The sequence below is a fragment of the Pholis gunnellus genome, assembly GCF_910591455.1.
Source record: "Pholis gunnellus genome assembly, chromosome: 22".
Taxonomy (NCBI): domain Eukaryota; kingdom Metazoa; phylum Chordata; class Actinopteri; order Perciformes; family Pholidae; genus Pholis; species Pholis gunnellus.
In genome coordinates, this window is record NC_136549.1 from 18,343,461 (window position 1) to 18,361,095 (window position 17,635).

The 17,635-nt window shown below is 37.1% G+C and overlaps 1 protein-coding gene across 2 annotated transcripts; it reads right to left on the reverse strand.

The window, feature by feature from the left end:
* Positions 1-1,986: 1,986 nt before the first annotated feature.
* tbk1 (TANK-binding kinase 1) lies at positions 1,987-17,517 on the reverse strand. Of its 2 annotated transcripts, none has more exons than XM_079184167.1 (21): positions 17,473-17,517; positions 15,218-15,323; positions 14,891-15,031; positions 14,181-14,310; positions 13,909-14,090; positions 13,399-13,559; positions 13,212-13,322; positions 12,865-13,044; positions 12,363-12,559; positions 11,456-11,514; positions 11,186-11,277; positions 10,897-10,998; positions 10,643-10,721; positions 10,162-10,283; positions 9,260-9,336; positions 9,035-9,074; positions 4,894-4,995; positions 4,419-4,515; positions 3,838-3,938; positions 3,464-3,535; positions 1,987-3,245 (listed from the first exon to the last, which is right to left on the reverse strand). In XM_079184167.1, the coding sequence occupies exons 2-21, from the start codon at positions 15,302-15,304 to the stop codon at positions 3,206-3,208; spliced, it is 2,172 nt and encodes a 723-aa protein (XP_079040293.1). In that variant the 5' UTR covers positions 15,305-15,323; positions 17,473-17,517; the 3' UTR covers positions 1,987-3,205. The 2 variants fall into 2 exon arrangements, with proteins under 2 accessions (XP_079040293.1, XP_079040294.1); XM_079184168.1 differs by having other exon boundaries at positions 17,397-17,505.
* Positions 17,518-17,635: the final 118 nt, after the last annotated feature.

A 17,635-nucleotide genomic window follows, 5' to 3' on the forward strand; every position in this document is an offset into this window, starting at 1 on the left:
AACCAGTGGTGTATAAAGTACCCAAAAGCCATACTTGAGTAAAAGTAAAGATACCTTACTGGAAAACGACTCCAGTAAAAGTGAAAGTCACCTATTAAAATACTACTTGAGTAAAAGTCTTAAAGTATCTGATATTTATTGTACTTAAGTATCAAAAGTAGTTTTCTGATATTAAATGTACTTAAGTATTGAAAGTAAAAGTACAAGTACATGCTGTTAATAAAAAAGCAAAGGGTCAGAATTTTGAGAATTATGAAGTTTATTCTTTTAAGTGCTGTGGCCACCATGACCAAGGACAAGGAGTTGTGTTGAAAATAATTGGGTTGGCTGTGATCCATCCAGGAGCAACAATGTTGAACATCATATATTGTACACAAGTATACGTTTGCATCTACTATAAACTATGGGCCTGATTTGAACACAAAGGTTTTGCTCAAGCTGAATCTGCAATTGGTCGACTGCTACCATCATAACTCGATCTGATCATCCACGAAATGACTCAAATATCAAAACATGATCAATACTAAAGTATTACAAATCGTAATGCGGCGCTCTCGCGGCTCCTGTCAATCATATGGTGTGGTGGCTAGCTAACGTTAAGTTAGCTAACGTTAGCCAACTAGTGCTGCAATGATTATAGCTAAGATGACTCAAATCAACAACAACATCTCACAACTGTCAACACTTCCTCAGCTCACTAACTCGCTAGCGATCTGTCTACTACACTAATTGTCTCATTTGATTTACGATAGCTAGCGAACGTTAGCCTAACATACACCATGTATAGCTACATTAGAAGATCAGACACCTGTCTCCCCCCCTCCCCCGACAAAGATATACTCCAATCCTGTGGGAAACACTGCTAGATATCTGAACAGGTTTATGATAATTATGATAACTAAACATTAACGTTGCGGCTCATGGGATTCATCTTAATGCACCTCAATGTGTTTCCTGTGGTTGGATGAGGAGTTTTTGAATGCCAATATTTCAGTAGCTTCGGGAAAGAGGCACTTCATCCGGTACGAAGAATCTTTCACTCCAACATAAGAAAACATTTCTCGCAATATATGGCCACGGTGTTGGTCTTCGTCACCACCGTCGCTTTGTTGCGGGAGCAGCAGGTGCTTCCATTTCTGCTTCCATCATGAAATCAGTCATCGTAGAGTGGAATTCTACTCATGGAGTCGCTCGCTAGCTAGCATCCTGGGCATCACTGGAATCAAAAAACGCGGCTTTGAGAGCACTTGTTTGCAATTGCGTAATAACGTGATTAACCAATGATTTAACTTGCAAGCTAGGACCACTGATTCACCAAACCTGCTTGCTTGCAGTCTGTGTTCCACCACAGTCCCCGACGTTGGTCTCATGATTCATTTTTTTTCTAAACATAGATTTTATTTTGTAGCGAGTAACGAAGGTTTCAGGGGAAATGTATCGGAGTCAAAGTATCAGTTTTCTTTGCAAAATGTAGTGAAGTAAAAGTAAAAGTCAACAGAAATATAAATAGTAAAGTAAAGTACAGATATCCAAAAAAACGACTTAAGTACAGTAACGAAGTATTTCTACTTCGTTACTGTACACCACTGGATTTAACATATCATGCTAGACACTAACATCGACACTTAGTTAGCACATGCTAACATTAGCATTTGCAGGGCAACATGCTAAACATTATATACTTAATGCCAGTTTGGTTTCTACTCCTCAACGACTTGTTTTTCTTTTCCAAAAGTAAGTCGTAGAGTTTTAAGTCACAAGTGAGAATGAAGTCAAAACTTTTACTAACGAGTGAAATAGTTATTAAAAAATCTTTACCTCTTAAATCTCAGAGTCCAAATGTAGTTTCATAGTTTAGATTATTACAATTTACAACTTAGTTTTCAGAAGTTAATCATTTTGATTTAATAAATCAAACTAAATATCCTAAAATGTTCATTTTGATGCTTTGAATTCTTTACAGACAAAAACATTCAGACGACTCCTTCAACATATTTATTTATTTACAGGTTCTTAAACAATTTTTGAGCATTTTGATGCAGATTATAGACAAAACAAAACATGAACATCTTGGTGAGAAAAAGAGTCTTCTTCATGTTACTGATATACGAGTACTCGACTGATGAATAATAAATGTAATCTTAACCCCTTAATATTCTCTAAAATGCCTTCAGTTGATCCATTAATAGTTTAATGGATCTTATCTGCACAGTTTAAGGATTTGTATGTTGTTCAAACCCCTTAAAATGGAGAAGAGAACATGAAAGTTATATTTCAATTAAAGTGAAAATTCATTTATTATTATTATTGATACATTTTAAGCCCTTTCATTTAAGGTTTAAATTAAGGGTTCCTATAACTTTACTTTGTTCCTTAAACCATTAAACACCTTTTAATGTCCCTTAAAATACACTAAATTAACCCTTAAACACATCAAACACCTTAAATCTGCCCTTAAAAGAAAAAGTGTGAAACAAAAGTAAATCCCTTAAAAATCTTCTTAACTTTAAGACTTTAACAAATGAAGATTTATTATCAAGTGAAATATTTGACAAATAATGAATTAATGACTTTAAGGTGTTTTAAGGTTAAAGGATTATTGTTGACAAATTAGTTTTAAAGGATTCTTAATCAGTTATCAGATATTTAAACCAGATTATTAATCTAAATTCTGACTAAAACATTAATGGACTGTAATAAATTTACCCTTAAAAACCTTAATATTTATAAAATAATATTAAAGGTACCTCTTTGTTTGTACCTTAAAATGACAAAGTTTAAATGGACTATCTTCATAGTTTAAAGGTTTATAGAGAATAAAAACACATTTAAAGGGTTAACCATTAAAATCACCTTAAATCTCAAATTGACAGATCATTAATATAAATGTTAAATATTTCAATTTAACATTTAAATCAGGGAAAGTTACGAACCCTAAAAGTCTGCAGTTCTTCAGTGTTTTTAAGGGATTTAGTCACATTAAGGTGTGAAGGAGTCTGATGTGGTTTCAGGGTTGAACTAAGAATTAAGAGTGTATTTTAAGGGTTTCTGTTTCACAGTTCCTTCACTGATCTTCAGGTAAAAATATACGTTTAAAGTCGTTTCGAACAGAAAGTCTGAAGAAGAAGAACAACGTTCTTCAGATTATTTACACCAGAAACACAGAATATGTACAAAACTGCAGAAGAAGAAGTTTCAGATTATTTTAACCCCTCAGACCTCCGTCCAGCGTCAGAGTCCCGAACCTGAAGGAAACAGTCACATGATCACATGTTAGCCTAGCTTAGCACAAACACTGGAAGCAGGGGGAAACTGTTAGCCTAGCTTAGCACAAACACTGGAAGCAGGGGGAAACTGTTAGCCTAGCTGCATCAGACTAATATAACACACTCTGAGCCACGCTAGCAGATCCCCTCTGCCTCCAGTGTTTGTGCTAAGCTAACCATGTATGTAGTGAACACACCTTTCTAAGAAGTGGTTGTTCTCCGCCAGCTCTTTGACGACTCCTTCCATCTCCTCTTTCAGCTTCTTCATCCTGAAAAACATCACGACATTAAATATGTTTCTTTACTAAATGACATCACAGGTAGTCTTTAACCTGTACCTTAAACTTAGTCCTTTTAATGGTTAAAGGATACTTTTTAAATTGACCAAACATCAGACCATCCCTTCATTTTACAGTTAAGGTAAATATGTGATGATATTAATAATAATAAAAGGGTTTTATCTCTTAAAATCACCTTAAAGAAACCCTTAAACTCATTCAGGAAGCCAATAAAAAGCTCTTAATGAATGAACGAAAGTCATAGTATGTGATGAAGATGATGAAGATCTCACCCTAGAGTCATCTCCACCAGAGTGTTCTGACTCAGGTAAGCCTGAGGCTTCATCCCACTGGACACCAGAGGAAGAACCTTCTGAGGCAGATGTTCCTGCAGCTGGAGACGCAGAAGAATACATTTTACATTATTATTATAATATTATAGTATTATTATAATAATAATATTATAGTATTATTATTATTATAATATTATAGTATTATTATAATAATAATATTATAGTATTATTATTATTATAAAATTATAGTATTATTATAATAATAATATTATAGTATTATTATTATTATAAAATTATAGTATTATTATTATTATAATATTATAGTATTATTATAATAATAATATTATAGTATTATTATTATTATAATATTATAGTATTATTATAATAATAATATTATAGTATTACTATTATTATAAAATTATAGTATTATTATAATAATAAAATTATAGTATTATTATTATTATAAAATTATAGTATTATTATTATAATAATATTATAGTATTATTATAATAATAATATTATAGTATTATTATTATTATAATATTATAGTATTATTATTATGATATATTATATAGTCTCACCTTGATGGCTCTCTCCATCAGCATGGTGACCTCCTTCTCGATGCTGATCAGCTGACCTGACAGACCAATCAGCTGCTTCTTCACGTGATGAACCTTCCTGAGAACACAAAGACACTGAGGAGGTGTGTGTGGAGGGGAGGAGGTGTGTGTGTAGGTGTGTGTGTGTGTGTAGGGAAGGAGGTGTGTGTGTGTGTGGAGGTGAGGAGGTGTGTGTGTAGGTGAGGAGGTGTGTGTGTGTGTGTGTGTAGGGGAGGAGGTGTGTGTGTGTGTGTGTGTGTGTGTGTAGGGAAGGAGGTGTGTGTGTGTGTGTAGGGAAGGAGGTGTGTGTGTGTGTGGAGGTGAGGAGGTGTGTGTGTAGGTGAGGAGGTGTGTGTGTGTGTGTGTGTGTGTAGGGGAGGAGGTGTGTGTGTGTGTGGAGGTGAGGAGGTGTGTGTGTAGGTGTGTAGGTGAGGAGGTGTGTGTGAGGAGGTGTTACCTGAGCCACTCCTCACTCTTTGAGATGAACAGACGATACTTCATGGCGCATTCCTCAGTGAACAGAGATCTGGCTTTACTGGCATGAAGCACCAACTTCTGTCTGTTAGACACACAGAGGTTGAACTGGTTTAGTGCTTTAACTAGTTTAATGGTTGAACTGGTTTAGTGCTTTAACTAGTTTAATGGTTGAACTGGTTTAGTGCTTTAACTAGTTTAATGGTTGAACTGGTTTAATGGTTGAACTGGTTTAGTGCTTTAACTAGTTTAATGGTTGAACTGGTTTAGTGCTTTAACTAGTTTAATGGTTGAACTGGTTTAGTGCTTTAACTAGTTTAATGGTTGAACTGGTTTAGTGCTTTAACTAGTTTAATGGTTGAACTGGTTTAATGGTTGAACTGGTTTAGTGCTTTAACTAGTTTAATGGTTGAACTGGTTTAGTGCTTTAACTAGTTTAATGGTTGAACTGGTTTAGTGCTTTAACTAGTTTAATGGTTGAACTGGTTTAGTGCTTTAACTAGTTTAATGGTTGAACTGGTTTAGTGCTTTAACTAGTTTAATGGTTGAACTGGTTTAGTGCTTTAACTAGTTTAATGGTTGAACTGGTTTAATGGTTGAACTGGTTTAGTGCTTTAACTAGTTTAATGGTTGAACTGGTTTAGTGGTTTAACTAGTTTAATGGTTGAACTGGTTTAGTGCTTTAACTAGTTTAATGGTTGAACTGGTTTAGTGCTTTAACTAGTTTAATGGTTGAACTGGTTTAGTGCTTTAACTAGTTTAATGGTTGAACTGGTTTAGTGCTTTAACTAGTTTAATGGTTGAACTGGTTTAATGGTTGAACTGGTTTAGTGCTTTAACTAGTTTAATGGTTGAACTGGTTTAGTGCTTTAACTAGTTTAATGGTTGAACTGGTTTAGTGCTTTAACTAGTTTAATGGTTGAACTGGTTTAGTGCTTTAACTAGTTTAATGGTTGAACTGGTTTAGTGCTTTAACTAGTTTAATGGTTGAACTGGTTTAATGGTTGAACTGGTTTAGTGCTTTAACTAGTTTAATGGTTGAACTGGTTTAGTGCTTTAACTAGTTTAATGGTTGAACTGGTTTAGTGCTTTAACTAGTTTAATGGTTGAACTGGTTTAGTGCTTTAACTAGTTTAATGGTTGAACTGGTTTAGTGCTTTAACTAGTTTAATGGTTGAACTGGTTTAGTGCTTTAACTAGTTTAATGGTTGAACTGGTTTAATGGTTGAACTGGTTTAGTGGTTTAACTAGTTTAATGGTTGAACTGGTTTAGTGCTTTAACTAGTTTAATGGTTGAACTGGTTTAGTGCTTTAACTAGTTTAATGGTTGAACTGGTTTAGTGCTTTAACTAGTTTAATGGTTGAACTGGTTTAGTGCTTTAACTAGTTTAATGGTTGAACTGGTTTAGTGCTTTAACTAGTTTAATGGTTGAACTGGTTTAATGGTTGAACTGGTTTAGTGCTTTAACTAGTTTAATGGTTGAACTGGTTTAGTGCTTTAACTAGTTTAATGGTTGAACTGGTTTAGTGCTTTAACTAGTTTAATGGTTGAACTGGTTTAGTGCTTTAACTAGTTTAATGGTTGAACTGGTTTAGTGCTTTAACTAGTTTAATGGTTGAACTGGTTTAGTGCTTTAACTAGTTTAATGGTTGAACTGGTTTAGTGCTTTAACTAGTTTAATGGTTGAACTGGTTTAATGGTTGAACTGGTTTAGTGTTTTAACTAGTTTAATGGTTGAACTGGTTTAGTGCTTTAACTAGTTTAATGGTTGAACTGGTTTAGTGCTTTAACTAGTTTAATGGTTGAACTGGTTTAGTGCTTTAACTAGTTTAATGGTTGAACTGGTTTAATGGTTGAACTGGTTTAGTGCTTTAACTAGTTTAATGGTTGAACTGGTTTAGTGCTTTAACTAGTTTAATGGTTGAACTGGTTTAGTGCTTTAACTAGTTTAATGGTTGAACTGGTTTAGTGCTTTAACTAGTTTAATGGTTGAACTGGTTTAGTGCTTTAACTAGTTTAATGGTTGAACTGGTTTAGTGCTTTAACTAGTTTAATGGTTGAACTGGTTTAGTGCTTTAACTAGTTTAATGGTTGAACTGGTTTAATGGTTGAACTGGTTTAGTGCTTTAACTAGTTTAATGGTTGAACTGGTTTAGTGCTTTAACTAGTTTAATGGTTGAACTGGTTTAGTGCTTTAACTAGTTTAATGGTTGAACTGGTTTAGTGCTTTAACTAGTTTGATGGTTGAACTGGTTTAATGGTTGAACTGGTTTAGTGGTTTAACTAGTTTAATGGTTGAACTGGTTTAGTGCTTTAACTAGTTTAATGGTTGAACTGGTTTAATGGTTGAACTGGTTTAGTGCTTTAACTAGTTTAATGGTTGAACTGGTTTAATGGTTGAACTGGTTTAGTGCTTTAACTAGTTTAATGGTTGAACTGGTTTAATGGTTGAACTGGTTTAGTGCTTTAACTAGTTTAATGGTTGAACTGGTTTAATGGTTGAACTGGTTTAATGCTTTAACTAGTTTAATGGTTGAACTGGTTTAGTGCTTTAACTAGTTTAATGGTTGAACTGGTTTAATGGTTGAACTGGTTTAATGGTTGAACTGGTTTAATGCTTTAACTAGTTTAATGGTTGAACTGGTTTAGTGCTTTAACTAGTTTAATGGTTGAACTGGTTTAATGGTTGAACTGGTTTAGTGCTTTAACTAGTTTAATGGTTGAACTGGTTTAATGGTTGAACTGGTTTAGTGCTTTAACTAGTTTAATGGTTGAACTGGTTTAATGGTTGAACTGGTTTAGTGCTTTAACTAGTTTAATGGTTGAACTGGTTTAGTGCTTTAACTAGTTTAATGGTTGAACTGGTTTAATGGTTGAACTGGTTTAGTGCTTTAACTAGTTTAATGGTTGAACTGGTTTAATGGTTGAACTGGTTTAGTGCTTTAACTAGTTTAATGGTTGAACTGGTTTAATGGTTGAACTGCTTTAATGGTTGAACTGGTTTAGTGCTTTAACTAGTTTAATGGTTGAACTGGTTTAGTGCTTTAACTGGTTTAATGGTTGAACTGGTTTAGTGCTTTAACTAGTTTAATGGTTGAACTGGTTTAGTGCTTTAACTAGTTTAATGGTTGAACTGGTTTAGTGCTTTAACTAGTTTAATGGTTGAACTGGTTTAATGGTTGAACTGGTTTAGTGCTTTAACTAGTTTAATGGTTGAACTGGTTTAATGGTTGAACTGGTTTAGTGCTTTAACTAGTTTAATGGTTGAACTGGTTTAGTGCTTTAACTGGTTTAATGGTTGAACTGGTTTAGTGCTTTAACTAGTTTAATGGTTGAACTGGTTTAATGGTTGAACTGGTTTAGTGCTTTAACTAGTTTAATGGTTGAACTGGTTTAATGGTTGAACTGGTTTAATGGTTGAACTGGTTTAGTGCTTTAACTAGTTTAATGGTTGAACTGGTTTAGTGGTTTAACTAGTTTAATGGTTGAACTGGTTTAGTGCTTTAACTAGTTTAATGGTTGAACTGGTTTAGTGGTTTAATGGTTGAACTGGTTTAGTGCTTTAACTAGTTTAATGGTTGAACTGGTTTAGTGGTTTAACTAGTTTAATGGTTGAACTGGTTTAGTGCTTTAACTAGTTTAATGGTTGAACTGGTTTAGTGCTTTAACTAGTTTAATGGTTGAACTGGTTTAGTGCTTTAACTAGTTTAATGATTGAACTGGTTTAGTGCTTTAACTAGTTTAATGGTTGAATTGGTTTAGTGCTTTAACTAGTTTAATGGTTGAACTGGTTTAGTGCTTTAACTGGTTTAATGGTTGAACTGGTTTAGTGGTTTAACTAGTTTAATGGTTGAACTGGTTTAGTGCTTTAACTAGTTTAATGGTTGAACTGGTTTAGTGGTTTAACTAGTTTAATGGTTGAACTGGTTTAGTGGTTTAACTAGTTTAATGGTTGAACTGGTTTAGTGCTTTAACTGGTTTAATGGTTGAACTGGTTTAGTGCTTTAACTAGTTTTATGTTGATATGAAACTACATCTAATGTGAAAGAAGACATTATTACACGTGTAGTTACAGGTTATACATATGTAGTTACTGTTTACATGTGAGAGTCAGTGAACATACTTATCAAACTTATGGATCTGTTCTTCGTTGTACGGCAGACCTGAACACATTCAAGATAAACTTTATTGATCCTTAGTGAAAGTTACAGACAGATGAACAACTATTTAAATATTATATAAAATACATGACACAGCTGCTGTAAACACATCATATATTAACCTTTTTGAACTTAAAGAGATGAAATTGGTCAGTAAATGACTTGTTATTATCATTATTGTGACTCACGTCTCTCAGCTTTGTCCTTCTTGAACTGCTGGTAAATGGCCGTGATGGCGTCCAGCAGCACTTTGATCTTCTCAACACTGTGGAGACAAACTCACTTATATATTTATGTATATTTATATATATGTATATTTATATATATGTTAGTGCTGGGCAAATTAACGCCTTATTATCGCGTTAACGCATTTTTTTAAATTATTATTAAGCAACATTTTTAACACAAGAACTGTCAGCGAGCGGTGAACAGCTGTTTGTGTGGCGTCTCTTCCTGTTTCCTTCCCCTACATTCCCCTGGGTCCTAAGTCCCTCCATGTACAGCTTCTTATCACCTCTATGTACCAAAGTACATTTATAACAAACACCACACATGTTACGCTAATCAGCGTAGCATAGTGTCTGACCAACATAACAACAATAAATTATTCATTTAAATGATTGTTTTAGAGTTTTAAAGTGTTTAGTTTGTAATATGTATAATAATCATATCATTTAGTTATCACTACTGAGAATTTAACAAACATAAAAACATGACGTAGATAGGTTTGCAGTTTAAGATGTATATTTAAATTCATCTCTGACACACATGAAGATAAAGTTGTGAACCCGTCTGAATATCTATGATCAGAATCATTATAACTGTGTTATAACTGCTGCTGTGTGAAGAGAATCCTGCTGTTAACAAGAACCTGATGAGTTTAAAGTGTTTAAACCAAATGTTGTTGACCTTTAGTTCATAGAGCAGCACTTTAACATACAAGAGCTCAACACACTACTTTAGATTCATTATGAACTTTAACATAACAATGAGATTAATCGCGATTACAAATTGTAATCGTTGCCCAGCACTAATATATATAAATGTATATTGAATATACATATAAATATATATAGTACTACAGCCTTACTTCCTGTCCTCGGGGTGCGTTCCCACTTGTTGTATCCAGCTGTCGGTCAGCTGACCTCCTGAGATGAACTTAGTCTTGATGTCTTGTGTTGTTCGTTCGATCGGCTCCAGAGAGCTGGAGATCTGAAACAAACCAGGAAGTAATAACTATATATAAATATATGTCATAAAATACTCTTTAGAGCACATCATAAATACACCTGGTACATGTACCACAAACATAAAGTACAACATAAACACTTTATCTTGTAGTTATCTGGTCTAACCTGGTCCAGGACCCTGAAGGTACCTCACTAACCTGGTCCGGGACCCTGAAGGTACCTCACTAACCTGGTCCAGGACCCTGAAGGTACCTCACTAACCTGGTCCAGGACCCTGAAGGTACCTCACTAACCTGGTCCAGGACCCTGAAGGTACCTCACTAACCTGGTCCAGGACCCTGGCCTACACATCACTGATATGTAAATGAGGCGAGGACTTACTCTGAGGACCTTCTTGTGCATGTCAGAGATCTCGTCGTACTCTGATGACATCATGTTGGCCTGCATCATCACCTCAAACCTGCTCAGGAGACAGGAAGTCACCTGGTTACTGGTCTGTGCTGCTGGTCCAATGGTTGAACTGGTTTCACGGTTTAACTAGTTGAACGGGTTTAATGGTTGAACTGGTTTAGTGGTTTAACTAGTTTAATGGTTTAACTGGTTTAATGGTTTAACGGTGTTCACGAGTCACTCACAGCTGCTCCGTCTTCTCCAGAATCTGAGTACAGAAGTTACACAGATGGAAAACCTCAGACTTCTTGTGTAGAATCTCACTGTAGTCCTCCTTCATCAGCTCACTGTGGAGATAAACTCATTATACATGTACATATATAATGTTTATATATATAGTATATATACAGAAGTTGAGCTAAATGTACACAGGAAATGAACTACATGTAAACAGGAAGTGAGCTACATGTAAACAGGAAGTGAGCTACATGTAAACAGGAAGTGAGCTAAATGTAAACAGACATGTTTCCTCACATCAAACCTCGGACTCCTTTACGAACCAGCTCCTGATAAACCAGCAGAGACTCTGAGGTTTTCCACAGATGTCCAACGTCCCCCGCAAACGTCTGTAAAACAACAACATCATCATCATCATCAGGGCCGTCAGTCACAACGTTCACATATAAATAAAATAAAACATGATATTTAAAGTGTGTTTGTGTTCAGTTTAAATCTTCAGAAATATTAAATATTATAATAACACAGAAACATTAGTGCTGGTTAGTTAATGAACTTGTTGATCACCTTTGCGTAGCTGGCATCCAGGTCAAGGTCGTAGCGAGGCTGAACTTTAGGAGGACTCGCTGTGAACACAAAACATCACGAGTTAGAAATGTCACTTTTCTTCTTCTATCTGTGACCAGTAGAGAGATGTCCTAACATCTCTCTACTGGTCTCATGTCCTAACATCTCTCTACTGGTCTCATGTCCTAACATCTATCTACTGGTCTCATGTCCTAACATCTCTCTACTGGTCTCATGTCCTAACATCTATCTACTGGTCTCATGTCCTAACATCTCTCTACTGGTCTCATGTCCTAACATCTATCTACTGGTCTCATGTCCTAACATCTATCTACTGGTCTCATGTCCTAACATCTCTCTACTGGTCTCATGTCCTAACATCTCTCTACTGGTCTCATGTCCTAACATCTCTCTACTGGTCTCATGTCCTAACATCTATCTACTGGTCTCATGTCCTAACATCTATCTACTGGTCTCATGTCCTAACATCTATCTACTGGTCTCATGTCCTAACATCTATCTACTGGTCTCATGTCCTAACATCTATCTACTGGTCTCATGTCCTAACATCTATCTACTGGTCTCATGTCCTAACATCTCTCTACTGGTCTCATGTCCTAACATCTATCTACTGGTCTCATGTCCTAACATCTCTCTACTGGTCTCATGTCCTAACATCTATCTACTGGTCTCATGTCCTAACATCTATCTACTGGTCTCATGTCCTAACATCTCTCTACTGGTCTCATGTCCTAACATCTATCTACTGGTCTCATGTCCTAACATCTCTCTACTGGTCTCATGTCCTAACATCTATCTACTGGTCTCATGTCCTAACATCTATCTACTGGTCTCATGTCCTAACATCTATCTACTGGTCTGGCTCAGGGGGAGTTGGTCTACGTACGGTCCTCAAAGATGAGCCCCACGGTGGCGACGGACTCCCGGCTGACGACCATGATGGGATTGTCTCTGGAGGTCTTGGGGAAGTTCTGGGCCTGGCGGTTCGGGTCCAGGACCAGGCGGCGGCCCTCGTACAGCAGCTCCTGGTTGTGCAGAGGGATGCTGGTCCGGCGGGACAGAAGCTCCTGGAACAGCGCCGCCCTGTGGACACATGATGAACTTAAACCATGCCTTTGGCCCAGTGCATGCTGGGATACGGTCTCCGGCTCTCTTATTGTCTCCTGATGAGAATAAAGATTGAAAATATAGAAATATGGGACTCATGGAGTTCTTAAATTAGTAAACAGATCAGCTTTTCAGTGTGTTTTACCAATAAACACCTTGTTTTCACAGATTTGATGAATAAATCTCATCTTTTAAAGCAGTGCAGAGTTTTATAAATTATTTTATATGAAACAGAATATCATTGTATATAATATATACACATATATTATATACATTCTTACGTGTTGTACTCGTGGATGTACACGTGGTGCAGCGTCGCCTGCTGCAGACTGAACACATTGACAATGGTTCGGTGAAGAATGTCGTTTGTTTCAGCGAAGAACTGATCGAAGCCCCAACACTTCTCCTGATCCGCCTCCAGGATGTTAGCCAGGACCGGAGTCAGGAGGCTTTGGAGACCCCTGAAACACCAGAGACCAGGTCAGGGTCTAGGTCAGAGACCAGGTCAAAGACCAGAGTACGTGTACTTCTTTAAATACCTCCTCTTCTCTCTCTGAGGTACTTGTACTTCTTTAAATACCTCCTCTTCTCTCTCTGAGGTACTTCTACTTCTTTAAATACTTCTTACTTGGACAGACTGCATGAAACAGGCATCTCGGTGGTCCACTCAATCTTCCCGTTCTCAGACTTCTGGTGTCCTGAGATCGTTCCGGACGGTTTCTCTGTGATGATTTTATACCTGAGAGACGACAACAAACAAGCTCAGCTTCCGGTTTCTACTTCTTCTCCTCCTCATAAAGCAGCGGGACTCTTACATGACTTCCTTGTTCCTGCGTGGCCCTTCAAACGGTCTGAAAGGCAGACTGCCGGTGGCGGCGTGGTAGAAGGTGACCCCGATGCTCCACAGGTCCACCGTGGCTCCGTACTTCTTCTGGTGGTCTTTCCTCAGCACGGCTCGCTCGTACATGTCGGGGTGCTGCAAACACACGAAGAAGAAGAGTTCACCAGGTGACCAAACCTTCACCTGAACGTCTTCAGGTGGACAAGATGATACAAACTGAAGGATGAGAGCTGACGCTAATCCCACCAGCTGACTCCTCCCCACCAGCTGACTCCTCCCCACCAGCTGACTCCTCCCCACCAGCTGACTCCTCCCCACCAGCTGACTCCTCCTCACCAGTTGACTCCTCCCCACCAGCTGACTCCTCCCCACCAGCTGACTCCTCCCCACCAGCTGACTCCTCCCCACCAGTTGACTCCTCCCCACCAGCTGACTCCTCCCCACCAGCTGACTCCTCCCCACCAGCTGACTCCTCCCCACTCACCAGGTATTCCTCGGTGCCGTACAGAGACACGAACTGCTCGTCGTCCTCCAGCTCTCTGGCGGCTCCGAAGTCGGTGAGCTTGTAGACGGACCGTCCTTCCTCTCCGATCACTCGCATGATGTTTCCTGGTTTGATGTCTCGGTGGACGATCCCATACTCTCTCAGGTGGTTCATACCTGCCACTGAAGACACACAACGGCCAATCAGAGAACACCTGGGAGACACACCTCCAACAGTACACAGGTATGGTAATAATTAAGAGTCCCACTGACCCACGTCGTGGAGGACGAGGAGGAACTCGTCCTCAGGGAGTCCGTACGCGTTGGAGGATTCCTCTAAGACGGTGTAGAGACTTCCACAGGGACAGTACTCCATCACCAGCACCTTGTGACGGGTGTTAGACTGAAGAGGACACACCTTTATACTCACTAAGTAGTTTATATATATATATATATATATATATATATATATATATATATATATATATATAAATATATATATATTACGCTCTGAACCCAAAACACGAGATTAATTGCATGTTTTCTTTAAATAAATCACCAAAACTTCACCGTTTATCAGCCAGAAGCTGTAAAAACATCATTATTGATACATTGTCATCTTTCTGCATTATGTGTGATGAACACTTTAGATAGAAAAAGCATCAAAACCAAGCTTAAAATTGTGATATTTAAATAAACATTTTATTCTTCATGTTCATCTAATAAAGCGTTCACTTTAACCAGAGTGTGTAAAAACATTGAAGTGTGAAACTATGAAGTCATGATTGATTCATCTGAGACAGTCATGTGACCACAAACCAGAGAAACTCTGACTGAACTTCAGGAAGTGAACACAGAGCAGAGAGGATGTTAATATTTAAATATGAATAACACGTAGAGCCTCTATTGTATTCAAACATCAGTGACACTAGTGGACACTCTCAACATGTTGGATGTTTAGACGATATCGTCTTTTCACCGACCTCTTCCTCCACAGCGAAGAGCTTCACTATGTTCTTGTGGTTGAGTTTCTTCAGAACCTCGAACTCTCTCATCTGGACGTCCAGCGGCCTCAAGAAGCTCAGGTTGTTGAAGACTTTGACGGCGTAAAGGTCTCCAGTTTTCTACACAACAACAACAACAACAACACAAACACAGCTGAGTGGAAACATCCAGTGAGACATAAAACCTCAGATTCTAACAGAAGAAGTGAAAACTGAATAAATATAATTTAAAGGATTAAATATCCAGATGTCCATGTGACTCCTCCCTGCACTCTGATTGGCTGAGAGGTGAGTCATGTGACCTACCTTGTGTCTGCCCCGGTACACGTTGGCCGTGGCTCCCTGACCCAGCAGGTCTGAGATCAGCCACAGGTAGTTAGTGGTGCTCTGCATCCTGAAGGCTCAGCTGATCCTGGAGACAAAGAGAAGACGATCAATATCAATATTAATATCACTACGATCAATGAGACACATATATGATCAATACGATCAATGAGACACATATACGATCAATACGATCAATGAGACACATATACGATCAATACGATCAATGAGACATATATACGATCAATACGATCAATGAGACACATATATGATCACTACGATCAATGAGACACATATATGATCAATACGATCAATGAGACACATATACGATCAATACGATCAATGAGACACATATACGATCAATACGATCAATGAGACATATATATGATCAATACGATCAATGAGACACATATATGATCACTACGATCAATGAGACACATATATGATCAATACGATCAATGAGACACATATACGATCAATACGATCAATGAGACATATATACGATCAATACGATCAATGAGACACATATACGATCAATGAGACACATATACGATCAATACGATCAATGAGACACATATACGATCAATGAGACACATATACGATCAATACGATCAATGAGACACATATATGATCAATACGATCAATGAGACACATATATGATCAATACGATCAATGAGACACATATATGATCAATACGATCAATGAGACACATATACGATCAATGAGACATATATACGATCAATACGATCAATGAGACACATATACGATCAATGAGACATATATACGATCAATACGATCAATGAGACACATATACGATCAATACGATCAATGAGACACATATACGATCAATGAGACACATATACGATCAATACGATCAATGAGACACATATACGATCAATGAGACACATATATGATCACTACGATCAATGAGACACATATATGATCAATACGATCAATGAGACATATATATGATCAATACGATCAATGAGACACATATACGATCAATACGATCAATGAGACATATATACGATCAATACGATCAATGAGACACATATACGATCAATGAGACATATATACGATCAATACGATCAATGAGACATATATACGATCAATACGATCAATGAGACACATATACGATCAATGAGACATATATACGATCAATACGATCAATGAGACATATATACGATCAATACGATCAATGAGACATATATACGATCAATACGATCAATGAGACACATATACGATCAATGAGACACATATACGATCAATACGATCAATGAGACACATATACGATCAATGAGACACATATACGATCAATACGATCAATGAGACACATATATGATCAATACGATCAATGAGACACATATATGATCAATACGATCAATGAGACACATATATGATCAATACGATCAATGAGACACATATACGATCAATGAGACATATATACGATCAATACGATCAATGAGACACATATACGATCAATGAGACACATATACGATCAATACGATCAATGAGACACATATACGATCAATACGATCAATGAGACATATATACCGATCAATACATATAACATATAACAATAGTTTATTTAGTTTTTTATCTAAAAATCATATAAATATATAATTGAGTTTGTTGCACTTATTGTATTAACTGTGGGTTTCTGTACGTTGTCTCTGGTTTCTGCTCTTAGATGTTTAAAGGAGATGCACTCATGACTTCCGGTGACTAGTAGTTCTCTTGAATATGTTGAATACACTGATTGTAAGTCGCTTTGGATAAAAGCGTCTACTCAATGACTGCAATGTAATAAATAAACTTTACATCTTGCTACGTAACCTTTCCTTACGTCATGACGTAATGATGACGTTGCTATACGTAGGTGGGAAACTCCCGTTTTTCAGGCCCGAAAACAACAATAAAAACTCCAGAGACGTAAAAACACGTAAATATGTGTTAACTAATGACATCGGCTAACGTAAGCTCATCGATCAATCAACAAAGATATTAATATCTCCGGTTTATCGGTTTAATATCTTTATGTCTCATATCTCTTCATATTTTCACTTTCTCTTAACGGAAATAGACGCTAACTGTCACAAATCTGACCTAAATCACGACGTTTGAACACCGGGTCCGGTACCGAACACGTAGAGCTTCTTACCGGACCCGGTGATGACGTATCTTTACCGGTTTTATCCGTTAAAACCATTAGTTTTCTCTTTTGTTTATTTCCTCACCTTCTTTTTTGCTGCGGAGTTTTCTTCTTCCGCTGTTCCCTCACCACGTGACAGGAGACATCCAATCAGCGCACAGAGTGAGACTAAAGGGGCGTGGTACAATTACCGTAATAACCACAATATATGTATATTAAGGAAAGATAAATACGTTTCTAAATACTCT